General features: G+C 46.4%; 1 protein-coding gene across 10 annotated transcripts in view; it reads left to right on the forward strand.

Annotated features, from left to right (window-relative positions):
* The window catches only part of SEPTIN6 (septin 6), a 67,028-nt gene extending 54,741 nt beyond the window's left edge, over positions 1-12,287 (forward strand). For 4 of the 10 annotated variants that reach the window (XM_067723161.1, XM_067723169.1, XM_067723162.1 and 1 more), the window contains 2 exons: positions 2,256-2,446; positions 3,258-3,594. In XM_067723161.1, the coding sequence (XP_067579262.1) occupies positions 2,256-2,446; positions 3,258-3,351 (285 nt within the window). In that variant the 3' untranslated portion in view covers positions 3,352-3,594. Of the gene's footprint in view, positions 1-1,286; positions 1,779-2,255; positions 2,447-3,257; positions 3,595-4,519; positions 7,950-7,997; positions 8,711-9,239; positions 11,073-11,268 lie in introns of those variants that run through there. The other 6 variants (XM_067723167.1, XM_067723164.1, XM_067723166.1 and 3 more) reach the window with 6 other exon arrangements.
* The last annotated feature ends 5,942 nt before the right edge of the window (positions 12,288-18,229 follow it).

Raw genomic sequence — 18,229 nt, forward strand, 5'->3', positions numbered from 1 at the left:
GCACTGTCCCATAAGGTAGCTGCTAGCCCATGTAGCTATTTAAATTTAAATGAATTGAAATTAAGTACAGTTTAAAACTCAGTTTATAAGTTGCATTAGCCACATTTCAAATGCTCAACCCTCATGCCACAGAAAGTTCTATTGGGCAGCGCCACTCAAGAGTCAAGACCTGACCTAGCCCCTCGAGGTCAGGGGCGGGCTGATATTCCCCCCCCTTTCTGGGAGTTCGGAGCCCAGTAGGGACAGTTGATCACTTTCTTCGCAGTCCTGCTCCATCCTGCTTGCCCTGAGGGCCATGGGGAAAGATGGTCCCAGGGAGTCCTAGGTACCTTGCTGAATCCTAAACCAGTGACAGCTGCTGCATTTCCCCATCCACTTGAATATTCTATTCCATTTCATGCTAGCATTAAAGAAACATTGGTGCGGCTCTAGCAAGTTTTTAAACTAAGGCTTGATGGTCTGTCTGGAGTTTTCATTACTTAAGCCGTGACTAATAGAGTAGAGTGCATTTAGCCCTCTAACCATTGCCTTGCCTCCGAGGTCCCACTACCGATTCCCCTACTGCTGCCAGATTAATTGGCCTCAGGCACAGTTTTGGTCACGTCAGCAACTGCTTCAGCTCTCTGGGCCTCGAAACCCATAAAGAAAGGAAGCACTTAATTACTTCCCAAGCCTCTTCCTCTTTTAATCTGCTGTCCGGTGTTATTGCCAAAGCCCATGGCAAGAGAATTGACTTCATTTCAGTTTCACTTTTCAGAAGAATAATATCACCCAGTACTTTTAGGAAGACAGGTGAGGGGATCTCAACGATAAAGAAAATGAGTGAAAGGCCAGTGAACAAAAGCCAGGCGAAAGCAACTGATCAGCAGAGCTTCCACCACCAGCCTGCCCCAAGTGACTAGCAAAAGCTGGTTTACACAGCAGGTCTGTCATCCACCACCCCTTACTCAGTGACAGTCCCAGATACCTATAGGACACGTGACCTCCTTCACAGTGTACTGTGAGTGCTGCAGAACCCTCCATTCCCTCCTGAATCCTCAAAAGAAAGTGAAATGATGCTTGGGCTGCTCTTACTATTCAGGGTAGTTTATCACATGCTAGTTTGTTACCACCTACACCCCTAGCGCTCTGATCCACTTATCACAGTGGCATGCCAGAATATTCTTGCTCTTCTCCTTTGGGTCTCTGGCTCTATTCAGGGCTAGTTAAGCCTCCCCTTGATCAAAGCTGAGGTTTCCGCAATCATCCCATTTTCTAAAATTCTTTTATCTCCTTCCATGTCCAAGAACAAGTCTTGTCTTTGACCAGCTTCGGCACTGCTGAAATTTTCTCTGCAACTCCCCATGATCTCCCTGATTGGAGGGAATAAGAAAAGGCAGGGGCCCCTTTCATATTGAGAGAGATGTCATTATATAATCATCTAAAGAATGAGTTGAAGGACTTCCCTGGTGGCGCAGTGGTTAAGAGTCCGCCTGCCGATGCAGGGCAGGGGACACGGGTTCCATCCTTGGTCCGGGAAGATCCCACATGCCACAGAGTAACTAAGCCCGTGTGCCACAACTACTGAGCCTGCGCTCTACAGCCCACGAGCCACAACTACTGAGCCTGCGCACCTAGAGCCCGTGCTCCGCAGCAAGAGAAGCCACCGCAATGAGAAGCCCACGTACTGCAGGGAAGAATAGCCCGCGCTCGCTGCAACTAGAGAAAGCCTGCACGCAGCAGGGAAGACCCAGTGCAGCCAAAAATAAATAAATAAATAAATAAAAAGAATGAGTTGAGCTTGGGCAAATTCCTTAACTTCTCATACCTTCTATTTCCTTATAAAATGCAGACAATAACAGAATCTACCTCATAGGGTTGTTGTGATGATTAAATGAGTTAATACATATAAAGTGCTTATAAAAGTCAGTGCCTGGCCTATAATAAGCACTCAATAAATGTTCTGTGTTATCACTGATGTTATTTTTATCCACATGTAGTAACTCTCGGGACTCTTTTAAATAAAATGCTTGATTAAGCAGAATGCACGATTCCCTGACCATATTCCGCAGCAGAAACACAGAGGTAAGATGGCAGAAGGGAACTGTCCAGAACATGGTGCCCTTTGGTGCTATCATAGCCGTCCCTGGCAGAAATGGCTCGTCAGGTCCCAGGGTCCTGAGGGTCGCAAGCCTGCCCATCCCCACCCCCACCCCGGGCTCAGCTGGGATCTGCTCACAGGGGGTCTCCCCAAACTCCCTGTGCTTCCCTGCCAGCTGCATGAGAAGTTTGACCGTCTGAAGAAACTGCACCAGGACGAGAAGAAGAAGCTGGAGGATAAGAAGAAATCCCTGGATGATGAAGTGAACGCTTTCAAACAGAGAAAGACGGCAGCCGAGCTGCTCCAGTCCCAGGGCTCCCAGGCTGGAGGCTCACAGACTCTGAAAAGAGACAAAGAGAAGAAGAAGTAAGTAGTGGGCTGCTCTGGGGCGAGGGCCTCTCTCCCATCCTGCTCATCCCCTCAGGGCGGTGACCGAGGCCAGCTGTGGGCTGATCTCGGTGTCCCCACTGGACCTTCGGATTCCCTGAGTTTGGGGAGCTGAGAGTAGGGGAGGGCGGTGTGTGGCCCCAGAGGCCCAGCCCCTCTGCTCGGCCCGCTTGGGAAGACCCTGCAAACTCAAGGTAGGAGGAGAGGGAGGGAAAGGGGGACGAAAAGCAAAAGGAATGTGAGACAGGAGAAAGAAGAAGGGAGGAAACAACGAGAAGCTGCAAAGTTACAGGAAAGAGATGAACAGAAAGAAGTGCAGAGAGAGGGTAGCAGGAGCTTCCGGGCACCCTCTTTCCCCCGGGAGGCTGGAGCCGATCCAGCTCACAGGCCTCTGCTCGCTTGTCCTAGGTCTAAGGTGGTTCACCTCTCCATGCCTGGAGACCCCCCCCCTCGCCCCCCCCCCGCTCAGTTCTCACGGCTGCGGCCAACAGGGTTCAAGTGCTGCCGCTGAAGGCTGCAACTTGGTCCTGATTTCTCACCCCTTCCCGTCCCTCCCTCTTGGCTGCTTTGTTGTTCCCAGCCTGGGGTACCGGGGACTTGGTGGGGAACCCTCAGATGCTAGTATCCTCCGCGGGCACCATCCTCCACGCCGGGGATGACTGTACAATCCATCTGTCTCCCCTGGCGTTTGGTGAGGCAGGATAGCATGAGCTCTTGGTTACCATGTGGGTCAGTATCCCTGACCCAAGCCCAGGCCTTGCTTGCTGAAGTTATCCATCCCTTATCCCAGAACCAGAGAAGAGAAAAGCATTTCCGACGGGACCTGTACAACACCAGGAAAACATCCGGTGGTCCCTTGCGCTCTAATTGTTTGTGCAGTGTGACTGGAGGAGCCCTCATTTGCAGTGTCAAGCAGTGTCCTTACTAAAGCGGCCCGAGGATCTGAAACATGTCCCTGGTCATTGCCTTCTGTTCTTAGCCACTTGTTGCTGGACTCAACTATTGGATATTTGCCAGAAGGCGGAAACATCCTTTCTTCTGTGCCTGACTTATCACTTAAGGATAAAACAGTATAACATTTCACCAACAATAAAATACAACAGTAAAATAGCTTATATTTAAAGGCACTCAGTTTTGCCATCTGAATATTCTTTTTTCAAAAATGTAATTTGGGTATTTTCACCAATTAGTCCAGAGATTTTTTGTTACTGAATCTCACAGTCTATATGTCAAAGTCACAGACTAACTTTTTGTGGTATTACCTGATAGATAAAGTTCAGGTAGCCCGAAAAAAGCCTCTTTGGGCGCACTGTATATTAACTGACTTGTGTTAGTTGCGCGGCAGGAATGGATTTCTATTTTTAAGATCAGAAAAGTCTAAATTTGTCTTCCGGCCTTCCGTAGTCCTGTGGTGTTTGTTAACTCAGTCCCTGGGGCAGTTTCATGGCCTGCTGGCAGGAATTAGGAGATTCATTTGTTGGGACCCCACTGACACTCAACTATAAATAGTCCCTATTGAGCTGTTCAGTGGAAGTTCCTCCCAGACCAGGCTTTCTCCTCGTTGCCCTCAATTAACTGACTGCCACCCCACCCCCAGGCAGAGGACCCCAATAAGGGGTCCTCTTCTGTATTTCCAGATATATAAGTGGCCCCAGGTGTGGGCTTTTTATGTAATTCCCTGAACAGTTGGCTAACCTCTGGAAGACCCATCATTAGACCTGTGTCACCCTTGTCCCGTGGTGATGATGGGGGGGCGGGGGTTGAGGGCGGAAGTAGGGGTAGAAGCATTTCTTCTTGAGAGATGGTGATCGGATCTAATAGAGTCACATACTGAGAACTTCCTTTGGCTGCCCTTAAAGAGGTTAAGAAAGAGTACCGGTGTTTCGGGGGTCCCTACCAGCACACCCTCCTTTCTTCCCCTCCCCACTCCTCCTAATCTCCTCTGACCTCTAACTCTTCATTGTGTGTGTCAGCATAATATTATGTTTGATTCATAATATTTGATTTCTCCCCAAGCTCACTCCACCTTCATCAGCTTTTACTGTTTTACAGTTAACTCTGCTGTTTGCTGCATGCTGCATGAGACCCAGGGTCCCGGTAAGCTTCATTAACTCTAAATAGAACTGCCAGTGGCTTCTAGAACACACCTCCCCGAATCCCATCCCCTGCCCAACACACGTATCTAATATCAAAGAAGCTGCTTCATTGTTCTAGCTGGTATTCTCTTGTGACTTATATTATGAAAAAATAGGCTGGTGTGATTTCAGGTATACATGTGGGAATGTTTGCCTTCCTGAGTACAAGTGGGGTGTTTTCAGACTTTTGCTGCTAGAACAGCTAGGTAGCATAAGTAGATCCTGTGATCAATATTTGAAGTTTCAATTTTGGCCATTTTTTTTTCTAAAGGCGCCTTCATCATTACTTTCAAAATTAACTAAACTGCTGTGATGAGGGGAACTGTTGAGTTCACAAGCCCTGTTCTGCAACGTCACGGTCAGCCTTGGCGCCCAGGTTTGGGAATGTTTTGAGCCAACGGAAACTTGCTTCTCTGTTTCCCTCTGGTGGCTGTTTCTTACCTGAGGGGTTCAAGTTCTCTAATTTCGTTTGGCCCCCAAAACTATAATAAAAGTGGAAGAAAATGAAGGTTCTCAGATATTATAGAATATTTAATTCTACAAGTACCAGCTTCATGAACACCTTTGATAAGTAGGTAAGCAGGTAACCGTTGGTAAGGTGGATTCCTCAGGGCTAGGTGTTGTGTCTGCAGGAGTGAATAAAGCAGCCCCTGGCATCACATAGTTTATACGTTGGTTATAGCGATGATTAAGTTGCTTCTATCTTTTTAACTAGACTCAGGTAGTGAGTGGGGAGGAACATAAATATTTTAAATCTAACATAATTAGGCTTATTACCATTGTTAAACTTTACCAAAGAAACTTTCAAGCAGGAACGAAAGAAGAGAAAGGACAGTACAATGCAGCCCCATGTACCCACAACACAGCCCCCAAACAACTGTCAACATACACCAACCCTGTCTTATCTATTGCTCCAAACCGGCTGGATTACTGCAAAGCGAAACCCATATCATTTCATTTGTAAATACTTCAGCATGCATCTCTAAGAGCTCATGACTCTTAAAAAAAATAAATAACGACAACGCCACCATTATCACACCCCCAAAATGAACAATTCGTTCACATAAAATTTCTAGTCAGTGTTCAGAATACCCCGGCTGTCTCATAAATGCCTTTTACATTTGCTTTGTTTGGGTCAGGGACTATAAAATATTGAGAAGACTTCTCCCCACTCACCCATGGAACTTATGATTTAAATGGAGAGCCTGCTGTTAGTCACCGAACTAATCGCTGCAGCTACTGCCCTGGGGACTTTGGGCAGCTGGCAAAACATCCTACTTTCAGGCAAATCCCGAAGAGGAAGTCCATAGAGGCTTCTGAAGCATAAGGCCCGTGAAATTGGGCCAAAGGAAACAACCCGAAAAGAACAATGAAATGATTTATTGTCTGGCTTAAAAGCAAGTCTCGGCGCCCTGGTAGTTGACTTGAATGAAACAGCAGGTTTCCACCTAGGAAGACTCACAACTCCGAGAGTGTCTGTCCATGGCTGCAGTCCCAGTGCCCAGCACAGAGGCCGGCACTCAGTTCATGTGTATTTTCTTTGCCCCCCCCCCCATTTTCAATGAGGACAACAGGAAAGTTGCATCCTGTTCAGTTAGATTTCAGTTAATGAAACCCAAATTAACACTCTTTGACACACTTTGGTTCAGCCTTCCCAGAGTAAATCATTGGTAATGGCCATTACTAAAATGAGTCCTGGCAAAACTATAATTAAAGCCATACTTTCCAAGTGAGAGGCAATTGGCAAACAGTGGGAACAGCCAACCCCGACCCTGAGTAGGTTGGCTTTTTCTGGCATGCTCCTCGCCAGCACACCACAAAAGCCGTTCCAAACCAAATAGGGGAAGGAGGCCTTGGCTCCCTGGGGTCTGAAAGCAGCAAAGGCAACCCGTCCATCCCCCAAAGCCCTCATTTCAGGGGTGGATCACAAAGGCCACCCCTCATTAACTAGAGTGCAGGCAGAGTGAGGCTTACTGTTCCTTGCTGGTTTTGAAATGGCTTGAGGCACTGCTGGCAGCTGTCTGCAGTTGCAAGAGAAATCCTTCCTCTGTGACCCGCACACAGTTGCAGGTGCTATGTCTCAGTGGTTGCTGGCCCCTTGACCCTTGGTTGGGGGTGCCCAGTGCATGGACGGTACACACATATCAAAATATTTCAGCCTTCCCGTGCAGCCCAGGACGTAGGCTGTTGCAGTGTTCTATAGGTTTCTCTTCCCCTAGGAAGTAGACAAAGAAGAAAAATAGAGCTGAGCATTTGTATTACATTTTCACACTCTTCAAAGTGTTTTTCCATATGGTACCTCATTTCCACATTACAACAGTCCCGTGAGGTAGAGGAGAAAGGGCTGACCTTCAGTTGACAAGATGAACAAATGGAGGAGTGGGGAATTTAAGAGACTTGCCAATGCTCACATAGCGAGGAACAAGAATGCAAAACGCCTAGTTCCTGGTATACACTGCCACTCACGTGAGTGTGTGTGTGTGGGTGTGTAGGCGTGGATGTATTCACTCCGAGGAAGTGACTGTACAAACATACTCAGCATATGCTTTTAACTGTCCCTCCCCAGTATCTTTATTTAATGAGATAAATGTGTTCAGGTAAAAAATAACCAGGGGCTTAGATCCACAGGCAAGGAGTTCTCAGGGACACTGTGGCGTGAAGGAAAGAGTCTTGATCAAACAGCCAAGGGATTCAGGTGCTGCGCCTCTTGGTTGTGACTTTCTCTGTGACCTCAGGCAAGTCCGTTGGCCTCACCGTGTTTCTCAGCCTCCTCATATGTCAAACTTGCGTCACAAGGATGAAGTTTAAATGGGAGAAAGTTCAAAGTGCAGTGTGAACACAAACCAATAATGGACTTCCGTAGTTCAGGTTTTCAGGTGACTGTGGTCGGACCCTAGTGCAGAGCCCAGTTACTGCCCCCAGACACGTCTCGAACAGATCTTTCCCCAGGGGCACGAGGTAGTGGACTGGGACTCTCCGAAGGTGAAACCTCTACCTCCTCTGCTTTCCCTGTGGGGCGAGGCACTCAGTGGCTGAGAGCCTGGCGCGCTGCGCCGTGGCCTGAGGCCACCTGGAGATTTGCTAAAGGTATTCCTCTACAAGGTGTCTGGGTGGGGGGCACTAGTCAGGACCTAGGAATTAAGAAGAGAGAAGTATTCTTGTGGCTGTTGATAATTGTTTTGCTAGCTAATGCCACTGTGGTCGCCACTCAGAGGTGTGTGGGTGAATGAGAGAGAAAGCATGTTCCCAGAAGCCAGTGCAATAAGGACTTAAGACCATCTAACACAGCTATATTCTAATTTATCCATTAGTCATCAAGACATTTTCTTCTAACCTTTTTTTTTTTTGACATTAATCCATCCATTCATTAACCCAACTTCTGTTTTCATTTTCAGTTTGGGCTTCCTGTAGACGCCCTTTTCCTGTGCAACAGAGCTGGGCTTCCCTGTCTCTAATTCCCCCTTAACACGTCTGTGGGCACAGAACCCGTGCCCTCCCCTTTCTTCCTGCCAAGGTTTATAGAAGCCGAGAGTCTGAGGACGGCGTCTGGCCTCTGGTCAAGAAGCCATCAGTCACGTGGTTCAAAGATGCATCCTGCATCCCAGTGCCCCTCCCAGCGCCCCCAGCCGGCCACTCTCCACTCCATCTTTGCTGGACTGTAACATGTTCAGGGGTCCCACCTGCTCTTCTGTACCACCAGCTTCCCTGTTCCAACTCTGGCTGCTGCTTGTTCCCCTGAGGTATTTGCATCCACCATGGCTGGGTGAGCACCAGTCAGCACGGCTTTACCTATTAGTCCGCAGTCACTTGGCTTCCCCAACCATCCCTCAGCCCCCAACAGAAGAGCCGCAGCCTCTTCTCAGAGGGTTCCAGAAGGAGAATCCTTTGGTGCCTTCTCCTCCTGGCCTGTCAGCCCAGCCCTTTCCAGTTTTGATTCACTCAAAATAATTGCACTCAAGCTGTGTTAAAAACCTGGAACGAGTTTGCTTACAGCCAGCCCTTCCCAGACAACACGACTGCTGAAGAAAGTAGCATGAATTTCCCCCCTCTGTTATTCTGAGTACCCCACAGATGCAGAAGGCAGAATAAACCTGAATATTAGTACGAACCTAGTGTCTTAGGGAATTGTTACGAGGTGTCTCAGCATCTCCTCTGTAAGTTCCCTTAGGACGCCACACCATCCCAATAAGGCAGGGCCAGTAGCAGGTATAATCATCCCCTGTCACAAACTGCTAAACTGAGTGGTCAAAGAATCAGTGTTTTCAGTTTTGCTCTGATGAATCTTCCAGTCTATTTGGTGAATGTGATGATGAGTTTCAATCTGTATTTTGCACGTGCCCCACAATAAGAAGAGGTGAGACTGTCAGTTGGAGAGGAGAAAAGAGGTGTGCCTTGGAAGGTCCCTAACTTTGTCTCCAGTCTAAGGATTTGGTATTTTAAAAATCTTCCAGCCCTGATTTGTATGATGGGGCCCATCCGATAGTGGCTTTGGGAGCCCCTTTGAAGTTGAGAGCCCTCCATTGTCAGGGCCATGAGGCACAGTGGCCTTTGGTGTTTGGCCAGTGAGAGAGTGAGAGCTGGAGTGACCTGGCAACGATCTGTGGCTAACACGCCGTTTCTCTGCCCTTCCTTTGCAGTAATCCATGGCTGTGTACTGAATAGTATTCCCCGCTACAGCTGGACTGGACTCCATTTAGCCTTTTAAGCCAAGGTTCCTATTGTAACTGACAGCTTTCCTTTGGAGCGCCAGGCAGCTGGGTCCCCTGCCCCTGCCATGTACTTCCACTTCAAGCCCCACCTCTTCTTTTGATTTCTGCCTCACAGTCCCACTGGCACTGACCATGACCTTCTTTTTTATTTTTGAGGGGTTTTTTTTTTTTGGTCACTTTCTTTCAAAACACACAAACAAGGCTATGTGAAATTTTCAGGCTTTTTTGAAGTATTGAGAATGGGAAGGGGAGTTCTCTCTTCAATAATAGATAATGACAGGAAGCAAAAAGCAGAAAAAAACGAAAAGCAAACAAATGCACACACTTTATCTTTTCTTGTTGGCAAAGCAAGAGTGCAGTTTTGACATGTATTGTTTGGTGAGTCACTGATTGGTGAGTGGCCAGAAGCAAGTATGAAGGTGGTGCTGCGAAAGCATAAGCTAGTTTCTTGAGAAAATCCAAGTCACACCGTGGAGCATTTTCGGAGACCCTGTGCTCGGAGATTTAAAAAACAAAAAAGCTTGGGTACTCAGCCAGTAGCTCAGGGAGATGCTAAGCTAGGGCTGTCAGGTCTTGGGAAAGGCTGCTTATTTGTAGCTTTGATGTTTCTGTGACCAGTTTCACGGCTGCTTCCCAAGAATCCCAAACATAAACAACGAATCGGTCTCCATCCGCTGTAATTATTTGCATTACAAATCGGAGGCTCCCTCATTTGCATTTGTTTACAGATTAACTGCTTGAGGCTTGAGGAGCTCTGAAAACTTCAAAAGGTATTAGAGCCACCCAGCCTTTGAGAGACCTTCAGAGACTAGGCAGGAATTTCGTATGAGGGGAGACATTTTGGTCCAGAAGACAGATAGGACCCACTTTCTTGTAAGAGGAAATTGAGGCCCCGAGAAATGAAGGGACTTGCCAGACGCCCCAGTCCTGTTTCATGGCAGAAGCCAGGCTAAATGCAGTGTGTCCTGAGTCCTGAGCCATTTTATAGATGGACTCAATGTGTTCATGTAAGTTCCTAGAGACAAGTCTTTTGATGTTCCAGAGAAAATGAGTAGTTAGTATTAGAGGGCCTTTGAGGTTTTTATCCCATAAGAAAATATTCGAGGATGGGGTGGGTAGGGACAGGCAAAGCAGAGGGCTCTAGGCCAGCACTGAGCACTTCCGCTGACGATAAGAGTCACAGGCACCTGTTAGCTGCTCAGCTTTCCTGGGAGTCTGGAATGGGGCGTGCGGACGGATGTTTAACAGGTGCCCTAGATGATCCTTGTCATCAAGGAAGTTTGGTAAACAAAAATCTACCCTGTGAGTGAACACGAGACCTTTAGGAAGTCAACCAAGGCTATTAAAAGAATTAAAATGCTTATTTTATTGGGTAGCTTGTCTCACTGTAGACAGAAAGGTTTTCTTCCTTCTTCAGTGAAAAGACTTTTTAAGTGGTACAGTTATTACTATTTTAAAAAATACCCTAAGTACTCTGTTTACTTCTGGTGAAACAAAACCAGTCGTTAGAAATGGTCTGTGTCTGGCTCCACGCCCACCCCAGCCGAGACTGGGATAGAACGGTTTTCTTGAAAAATCCCCATGTGTACACACACACACCCCTCATGTCTCTTAAGCCAGAAGTTTGCTTTTCCTAGCTGCAGTACAGATCACTTTTTTGTTGTTTATGTTTTTTGTTTTAATTATTTGGCATTCACATGTGGCTGTTAATATGTGCTCTCTCTCTCTCTTTTTGTTTTAATTAAAACAAGAAGCTTTTAACTGGTGTGTGGTGGTCTTAAAACCTCAGCACATTTCCCTGTGGTGATGGCCCATCAGCGACCCCATTTCTCACCTGTCTTCTCCAAGTATGCTCTGTGCTACCTCACACTGCCTACTTCCCTCACCCTGTCTTATTCTGAATATCCTTTTTCTTTAGCTAATTTCATGTTTTCTTTCTTTCTCTCTCCCTCTCCAGCTTTTTTTAATCTTGTCTTCAGCAGCTGCACTAAGTCTAAAGGAGAAGACTGCCATTGTAGAAGAGTTAGGGTTCCATATTGTCTCAAATCAGAAACCAACCAATTCCCTCTCCCTCCAAAGTGCGTGCGCATACACACACACACACACACACCACACAACAAGTGTTCATTGTGTCCCTGTGTCCAGGCAAGACGCTCTCTCCCGACTTACGTGGTATTTTAAATGGAAGTGTCTTGTCCTAACCTAACAAGGCATGCAAAGAACCATCCGAGCTGGAGAATGGACCAAATGTAGCCTCAGAGAGACAACTGCAGGACGACTCACCCAAGTGTAAGTGACTGAGGCAGGAGACCTCAGCTGTGGGTGTGGAAGTACTGTTCACAAGTTTTCGTTTGAGTTTTCTGTTTTTCTTTTTAAACACCAATTCTCTGGTTCAATGGGTTGACTGTCTACAGCCACTATTAAACATTTCTGAATATGGATGAGAAAGTCGAGCAGCATTCATGTCTTCTTCAGCATTCACAGACCTTCTGCAGACCCCCCAGCAAGTGGGGGAAGTGGATCTACTAACTCTCAGGTGGAGAAGGGAGAGTCGGGGGAGTTTAAGCTTAGTGAGAGCAAAATGACTCCGTTCAACCTTCCAAGGCCAGTTGGGGTTTTGAGAGAAGTTTCTGCTCAACTTGGGATCTGGAGGGAGAGCTTTGATGTTGATAAATCTGCCTCGAATTCATTGGTTTAACTTGCATCAAAATACCATGTGAGTGTGCTCATTCCCATATATCCCTACAACCATTGCCATTCCACTGTTCTGTGTCTCTTGAGAGAGCCTCTTTGCATGTTTTCCAGAGTCTGTTTTTCCTTTCTTCTCCTTTGTTCTTTTTGCTCAGAGATGTGACCAGTCATTGGCCCTCTGGGGCTTTCATTCGCCAGGAGAAATATCCCGAAACCAGCATTGTTTAGCTTGATACCTTTCTAATGTCCATGTCAATTTTCAATAAAATTCAAAGAAATGCTCAACGGCTGTGTGATCATTAGGTGATGGGCCCACCGCGGTTTGCCTTAGGAGGAGTGGGTGGCTTCCTTTCAAAGGGGGTGACCGAGGAGCTCAGGGAGGCACCATCAGCCAGTTTGCAACCTTCCTGGGTAGGCTGCTGGGCCTACTCCCCCCACCTGGGCTTGAAATTTCCATGGGGTGAGGTGGAGATGAGCAGGAAGTCCTTTACTTTTCCTTCATTAGCATGGACTTAACTGATGCGTTGAGCTCATTATCTTCCAGGATAATAAATAGATGGAGAAAGTGGAGTTGCCAAACCCTACAGAATAAGATTCGGGTGAGTTTTAATTCCAGAAGGAAAAGAACTCTGCGCTGCATGTCTTATTTAATACTGTGATGTGAGCATCCCTAAAATTCATGGATATGACTTGAAAAACCTTCTATGGATAGGGTCTCCGAGGGAGGGAATCCTCCTTTTGTCCCTGCCAGCATTAAAGCGGGCAAGAGGGAGAGTGGTCAGTTTTCATAGTTCTGGTCGCCGTCGAGGTGCGGTTTCCTTTCCTCAGCTTCATTTCCCGAATGGCCAGATGCTGGAGACCGGAGGGTGGTGGATACCCTCTTCGAACCGAGGCCTGGAGGCGTCTGAGCGGGTACCGGGGGAAACGACGCTGGCCTGCGTCTGCGCAGCTCGCACACTAGGGGGCAGCCGAGCGGGAACAACACTTGCCTGTGACGTCACCGAGCCCCGGCAGGCACTGAGGTGTGGAAAAATACCGGCTGTGGAGCCAGACAGACTTGCCAGCTGTGTATGCTCTGGGGCAAGTTGTGGTCAAAACTTCCCTGTAAAAGAAGAATATCAGTAACTCCCTTGCAGGGTGATTGCGAAGGTTCCATGAGCTAATGTAAATTAAAGATCTGGGTGTTCACTAAACGGAATCCCTGTTAAGGATGGAGTTTCCCCTTTACTAGAAGTATCTTAGGTTCTTCCAATCCACGGTTTCTCAACCTCAGCACTATAGTCTTTTGATGCCAGATAATTCTTTGCTGTGGAGGCTGTCCTGTGCACTGTAGCATCCCTACCCACTAGATGTCAGTAGCACACTATACCATCCCATCCCCAGCTGTGACAACCGAAACTGTCTCCAGATAATGCTAAATGTCCCCTGGAGGGCAAAATCGTCCCAAACTGAGAACCACTGCTCTAGGGCAGGGGCCAACAAACTTTTTCTGGAAAGGGCCAGCTGGTAACTATCTTAGGCTTTGCAGGCCACGTGGTCTCTGCAACTATTCAACTGTTAGCTATAGAACAAAACCAGCCATTGATAATATGTAAAAGGATGAACGTGACTGTGTGCCAATAAAAGTTCATTTGCGGACACTGAAATTTGAATTTCACGTGTGGGTTTCATTTTCACATGTTCTGAATTATTATTATTTTGATTTTTTCCAACCATTTAAAACGTAAAGACCACTCTGAGCATGAGGGTCATAGAAATGCAGGCAGATGGACGGGATTTGGCCTGTGGGCCACGGTTTGCTGACCCCACCTCTAATGCATTTTGGTGCTTGTTGATATCGAGCCTAAAGGTGTTAGAAGTGACTGGCTGGGGACTTCCCTGGTGGCGCAGTGGTTAAGACTCCACCTGCCAATGCAGGGGACGCGGGTTGGAGCCCTGGTCTGGGAAGATCCCACATGCCGTGGAGCAACTAAGCCCGTGTGCCACAACTACTGAGCCTGTGCTTTAGAGCCCGTGCTCTAGAGCCCGCGAGCCACAACTACTGAGCCCTCATGCCACAACTATTGAAGCCCACGTGCCTAGAGCCCGTGCTCTGCGACAAGAGAAGCCACTGCAGTAAGAAGCCCAAGCACCGCAATGAAGAGTAGCCCACCCCCCCACCCCCGCTCGCTGCAACTAGAGAAAGCCCGCGCACAGCAATGAAAACCCAACGCAGCCAAAAATAAATAAAATAAATTTATTTAAAAAAAAGTGACAGGCTGGTCAAAAGAAATCAGAAATGAAGACAAATGGCTGATGTTTTAATGCAAGTTAGTGGGGAAATGGGTTTGATTAACTAAAATTTGCATATAGTTTCGCTAGAGCATAGATGGGGGCAAGGGTCTGCTGGGGCTCTGAGAGCCAGTTGCTGGGGCCCTGCTGAGCAGTGAGAAGGCCAACTACTTCTAGGGACAGAACCAGGCCACTAATACCCTCAAAAAGGCTGAGCAAACTGGGCTCCAGTTGTAAGCACTGAGGTTAAGCAGTGTCCTTTTGTGTTCAAAATGCCCCGGCTCGGGGAGATTCATCCCTTTGCTAAAAGGACAGATTTCTTGCAAGGCCATTCTTTTAAAATGACGGCGCCTCTTGAAAGACTTCTGCATTAGAACAGTTAATACCTCACGTTGGCTTTGCCACCTGGACCTACTACCTTCCGTCAATGTCCAGCCAGGTCCTGTACTATCTCTTAGCTTGTTTGGCTTGGACTTTAGAAAGTCCCTGCCCTCAGCTCAATACCTATAAAAATTATATATATATTTGTTATGTATAGGATTGGGGTCAAACTTCTTATCTTGGTTTTAGGCTCAATGAAATTATTTTTTCTTAATCAAGTGATAAGGGTGTATTGGACACCACCCGTGAATTTGGTCCAGTGCCCTCTGCTGTGGGGGATACTTTGTATGAGATCAGTTAGACACTGCTCTTGAGGAACTTACAGACTGGCCCTATCTTATTTACCCAACCATACTTACCAATAATTCCTAATAGCCGTTTCCATTCCAGTCCATTCAGTCTCTGCACAGGCCTCTCCCTGAATTATGCAAACTATTTGTTGACATTATCTGAAATATCCTCTACTGATTTAAATCCTGCCTTTGAGGCTCAGGCCTACCTTCTCCTTGAAGCCCTTCTTGACCCCACTCACCTATCTTGATCTCTTCTTCCTTTTCTAACCTCCTGGCTGAAATTTTCTAACCTTCTCTGCTTCTCGTTTGAGGGACTTCATTCCTAAAGAGAGGTTAAACTTCCTAAGGGTAGGAACATCATTTCATAGCCCCCCAGAGGGCCAGGAGAGTGCTGGACACACAATAAGAAGTGATTAAGAGGTAGCTAGATTGAGATTCTTAACCAATGTAGGGAACTATTGCACTTCTGAAACATTTAAATTTGAAATTAAGCTACAAGAATAATACCAAGTATACCCACATCCTCTTGACCCAGATGCACCAACTGATAATATTTTGCCCCATTTGCTTTATCATTTATACTCAGGCTCTCTCTGTATCTAGATAGATAGAGATACATAATATTTTTTTATGAACCATTTGAAGGTAATTTACATGTATCATGGCCCTTTACCCCTAAATATTCCAGTGTGTACTTCCTAAAAATAAGGATATTCTCTTACATAGCCACAGTCACCAACTTCAGTAAATTTAATATTGTTACACTGTTTTAATCTATTGAATAGTATACTTTACAGCAATTTTTCTTGTCATATAAGATTGGCTCTAGGATCACCCATTGTGTCCTGTTTCTTTAGTCTCCTTTAATCTGAAACAGCCTTTCTTCGTCTTTCCATGACATTGATATTTTTGAAGTCCCATTTAAAAAATAGACTGTTCTCATTTTGGGTCAAGGTGTTGCCCAGTGTCTGCACTATATAATCACTGTTTTTTCCCCTTCTTTGCTACTAGTAAACAATCTGTGAGGAGAAAGTATAAGTCCATGCAAATATCCTACTCCTCACCAAACATTTCCCCCTAGATTTAGCATCTATTGGTAATTCTTGCCTGAACCAATCTACAAAATGATGATTTTCCAACTCCAGCATTCCCTTCATATTTACCAGTCAGCACATGGTATTCTGTTGTAAGCAAAGGCCCTCCCTTCTCTCTCATTATTTCTTTATCTACTTGGTATCACTGTGGACTTATGACTTCCTATTTTTTCAGTGGCTCATAACTGTCCTTAATAATTTTTATTTTATTTATTTATTTATTTATTTATTTATTTGCGGTACGCGGGCCTCTCACTGTTGTGGCCTCTCCCGTTGCAGAGCACAGGCTCCGGACGCGCAGGCTCAGCAGCCATGGCTCACGGGCCCAGCCGCTCCGCGGCATGTGGGATCTTCCCAGACCAGGGCACGAACCCGTGTTCCCTGCATCGGCAGGCGGACTCCCAGCCATTGCGCCACCAGGGAAGCCCTTTTCCTTAATAATTTTGGTGCTCAAATTACCGGGATTTGGCCAGCTCCTAGCTATTGCTTTTAATCCATTTAGTAGCCATTCCTCAAGAGGCTATTGTAGTGCAGAATACTCTGGTCAAGAACTTTTGGTGATCTAATTTCTGGGATAGTTTATGAGGGTGGTGCTTAGCCAGGTTCCCCTCCTCTCATCACGCACTGGCTTCCCCACGGGAAAGGGCAGGGAAGGAAGCTCAGAGCTGTCAGACTCTGTGTGTGTGTTTCATGTAAAAACAGTGGCAGGAGCCTGTGTTAGAACAGAGAAGGATGATGGAGGGGAGGAGGACAGGTGATTACAGGAGATTTCTGGATTGTTTTAGGATGGCAATGGCTGCTGTTATCAGAGCCCCCTCCTACACCTCTCTTCAACCATTATTCCGATAATCTACTTCTGCTTAGGGGTTTCAATTCCTGCTCACTGAGAAAACATCTGTGGCTTGTGAGAAGGGAATAGGCTGAGATAGGTTGGCTGAAGGCTTTTTTTGATCAGAAGGATTACCAGGGAAAGGTCATGGAGAATCATGGGAATTTTTGTTTTGTTTCCTAGAGATGAAACTGCTTATTCCATAGCAGGATTTACAAATGGACTCCAGCTATGGCTGTTCCAGAGCAAATGGCCTCTAACATCAATTTCATTGCCTTTCACTCTGTAATCCAAATTCACAAGTCAGATTGGAATTATTTGTTCCTGTATGATGGAAGAATTTTCATCCAAGGTGAGAGGAAGGCATTTTTATTTTCTCAACTCTTTTTCTAAGAAATCTGTGTATTTTTTTAACACTGTGGTCTTTTGGTATAATTATCTGTACTTCTTTTTAAAATTTATTTATTTATTATTTATTTATTTTTGGCTGTGTTGGGTCTTTGTTGCTGCACGTGGGCTTTCTCTAGTCGTGGCGAGTGGGGACTATTCTGTTGCGGTGCGCGGGCTTCTCATTGCGGTGGCTTCTCTTGTTGCAGAGCACGGGCTCTAGGCACGCAGGCTTCAGTAGTTGTGGCTCTCGGGCTCAGTAGTTGTGGCTTGTGGGCTCTAGAGCGCAGGCTCAGTAGTTGTGACTCAGTTGCTCCGTGGCATGTGGGATCTTCCCGGACCAGGGCTCGAACCCGTGTCCCCTGCATTGGCAGGCAGATTCTTAACCACTGCGCCATCAGGGAAGTCCCGAAAGCTGTGTATTGATTGCAATGTTGATTTTGATGAAAGTTGGCATCTTAGGCTGAAATTAATCTAACTGTAAAATTACAAATCAGCTTAAAATGTAGGCCCCAAGAAAATGAATTTCACAAGTTTGGGACAACAGAAAGAGCCTTCATTCATTCAATCATTCATTTAATTCAACAAATACCTGTGGAGTTCCTACAGGAGCCAGGTATAGGTGCTAAAAGCAAGACAGATGAGTTCCTTGTTCTCATGGGGCTGTCACGGGGGGTGGGGAGGAGTCAAATTTTTTTAAAGTTCAGAAGGTGGTACACACTGCAAAGAAAGAAAACACAGAGCAATGCAATGGCAAGTGACTGGGGGAGCACTGGATGATGAGTCAGGTGACCTAGATTCTGATCTCAGCTTTGCCGGGAATGGTCTCTACAGTCTTCAGCTATCATTACACCTCTCTGGCCTTATTTTTCTCACTCATGCAATTATGATTTGAGTTTATGGTCTCTACGCTTCCTTTCTAGTATCATGTTCTTTGATTTGATGGTTCAAAGACTGTCATTATTTCAATAA

This window comes from Pseudorca crassidens, chromosome X (genome assembly GCF_039906515.1).
Source record: "Pseudorca crassidens isolate mPseCra1 chromosome X, mPseCra1.hap1, whole genome shotgun sequence".
In the NCBI taxonomy this organism is placed as follows: Eukaryota; Metazoa; Chordata; class Mammalia; order Artiodactyla; family Delphinidae; genus Pseudorca; species Pseudorca crassidens.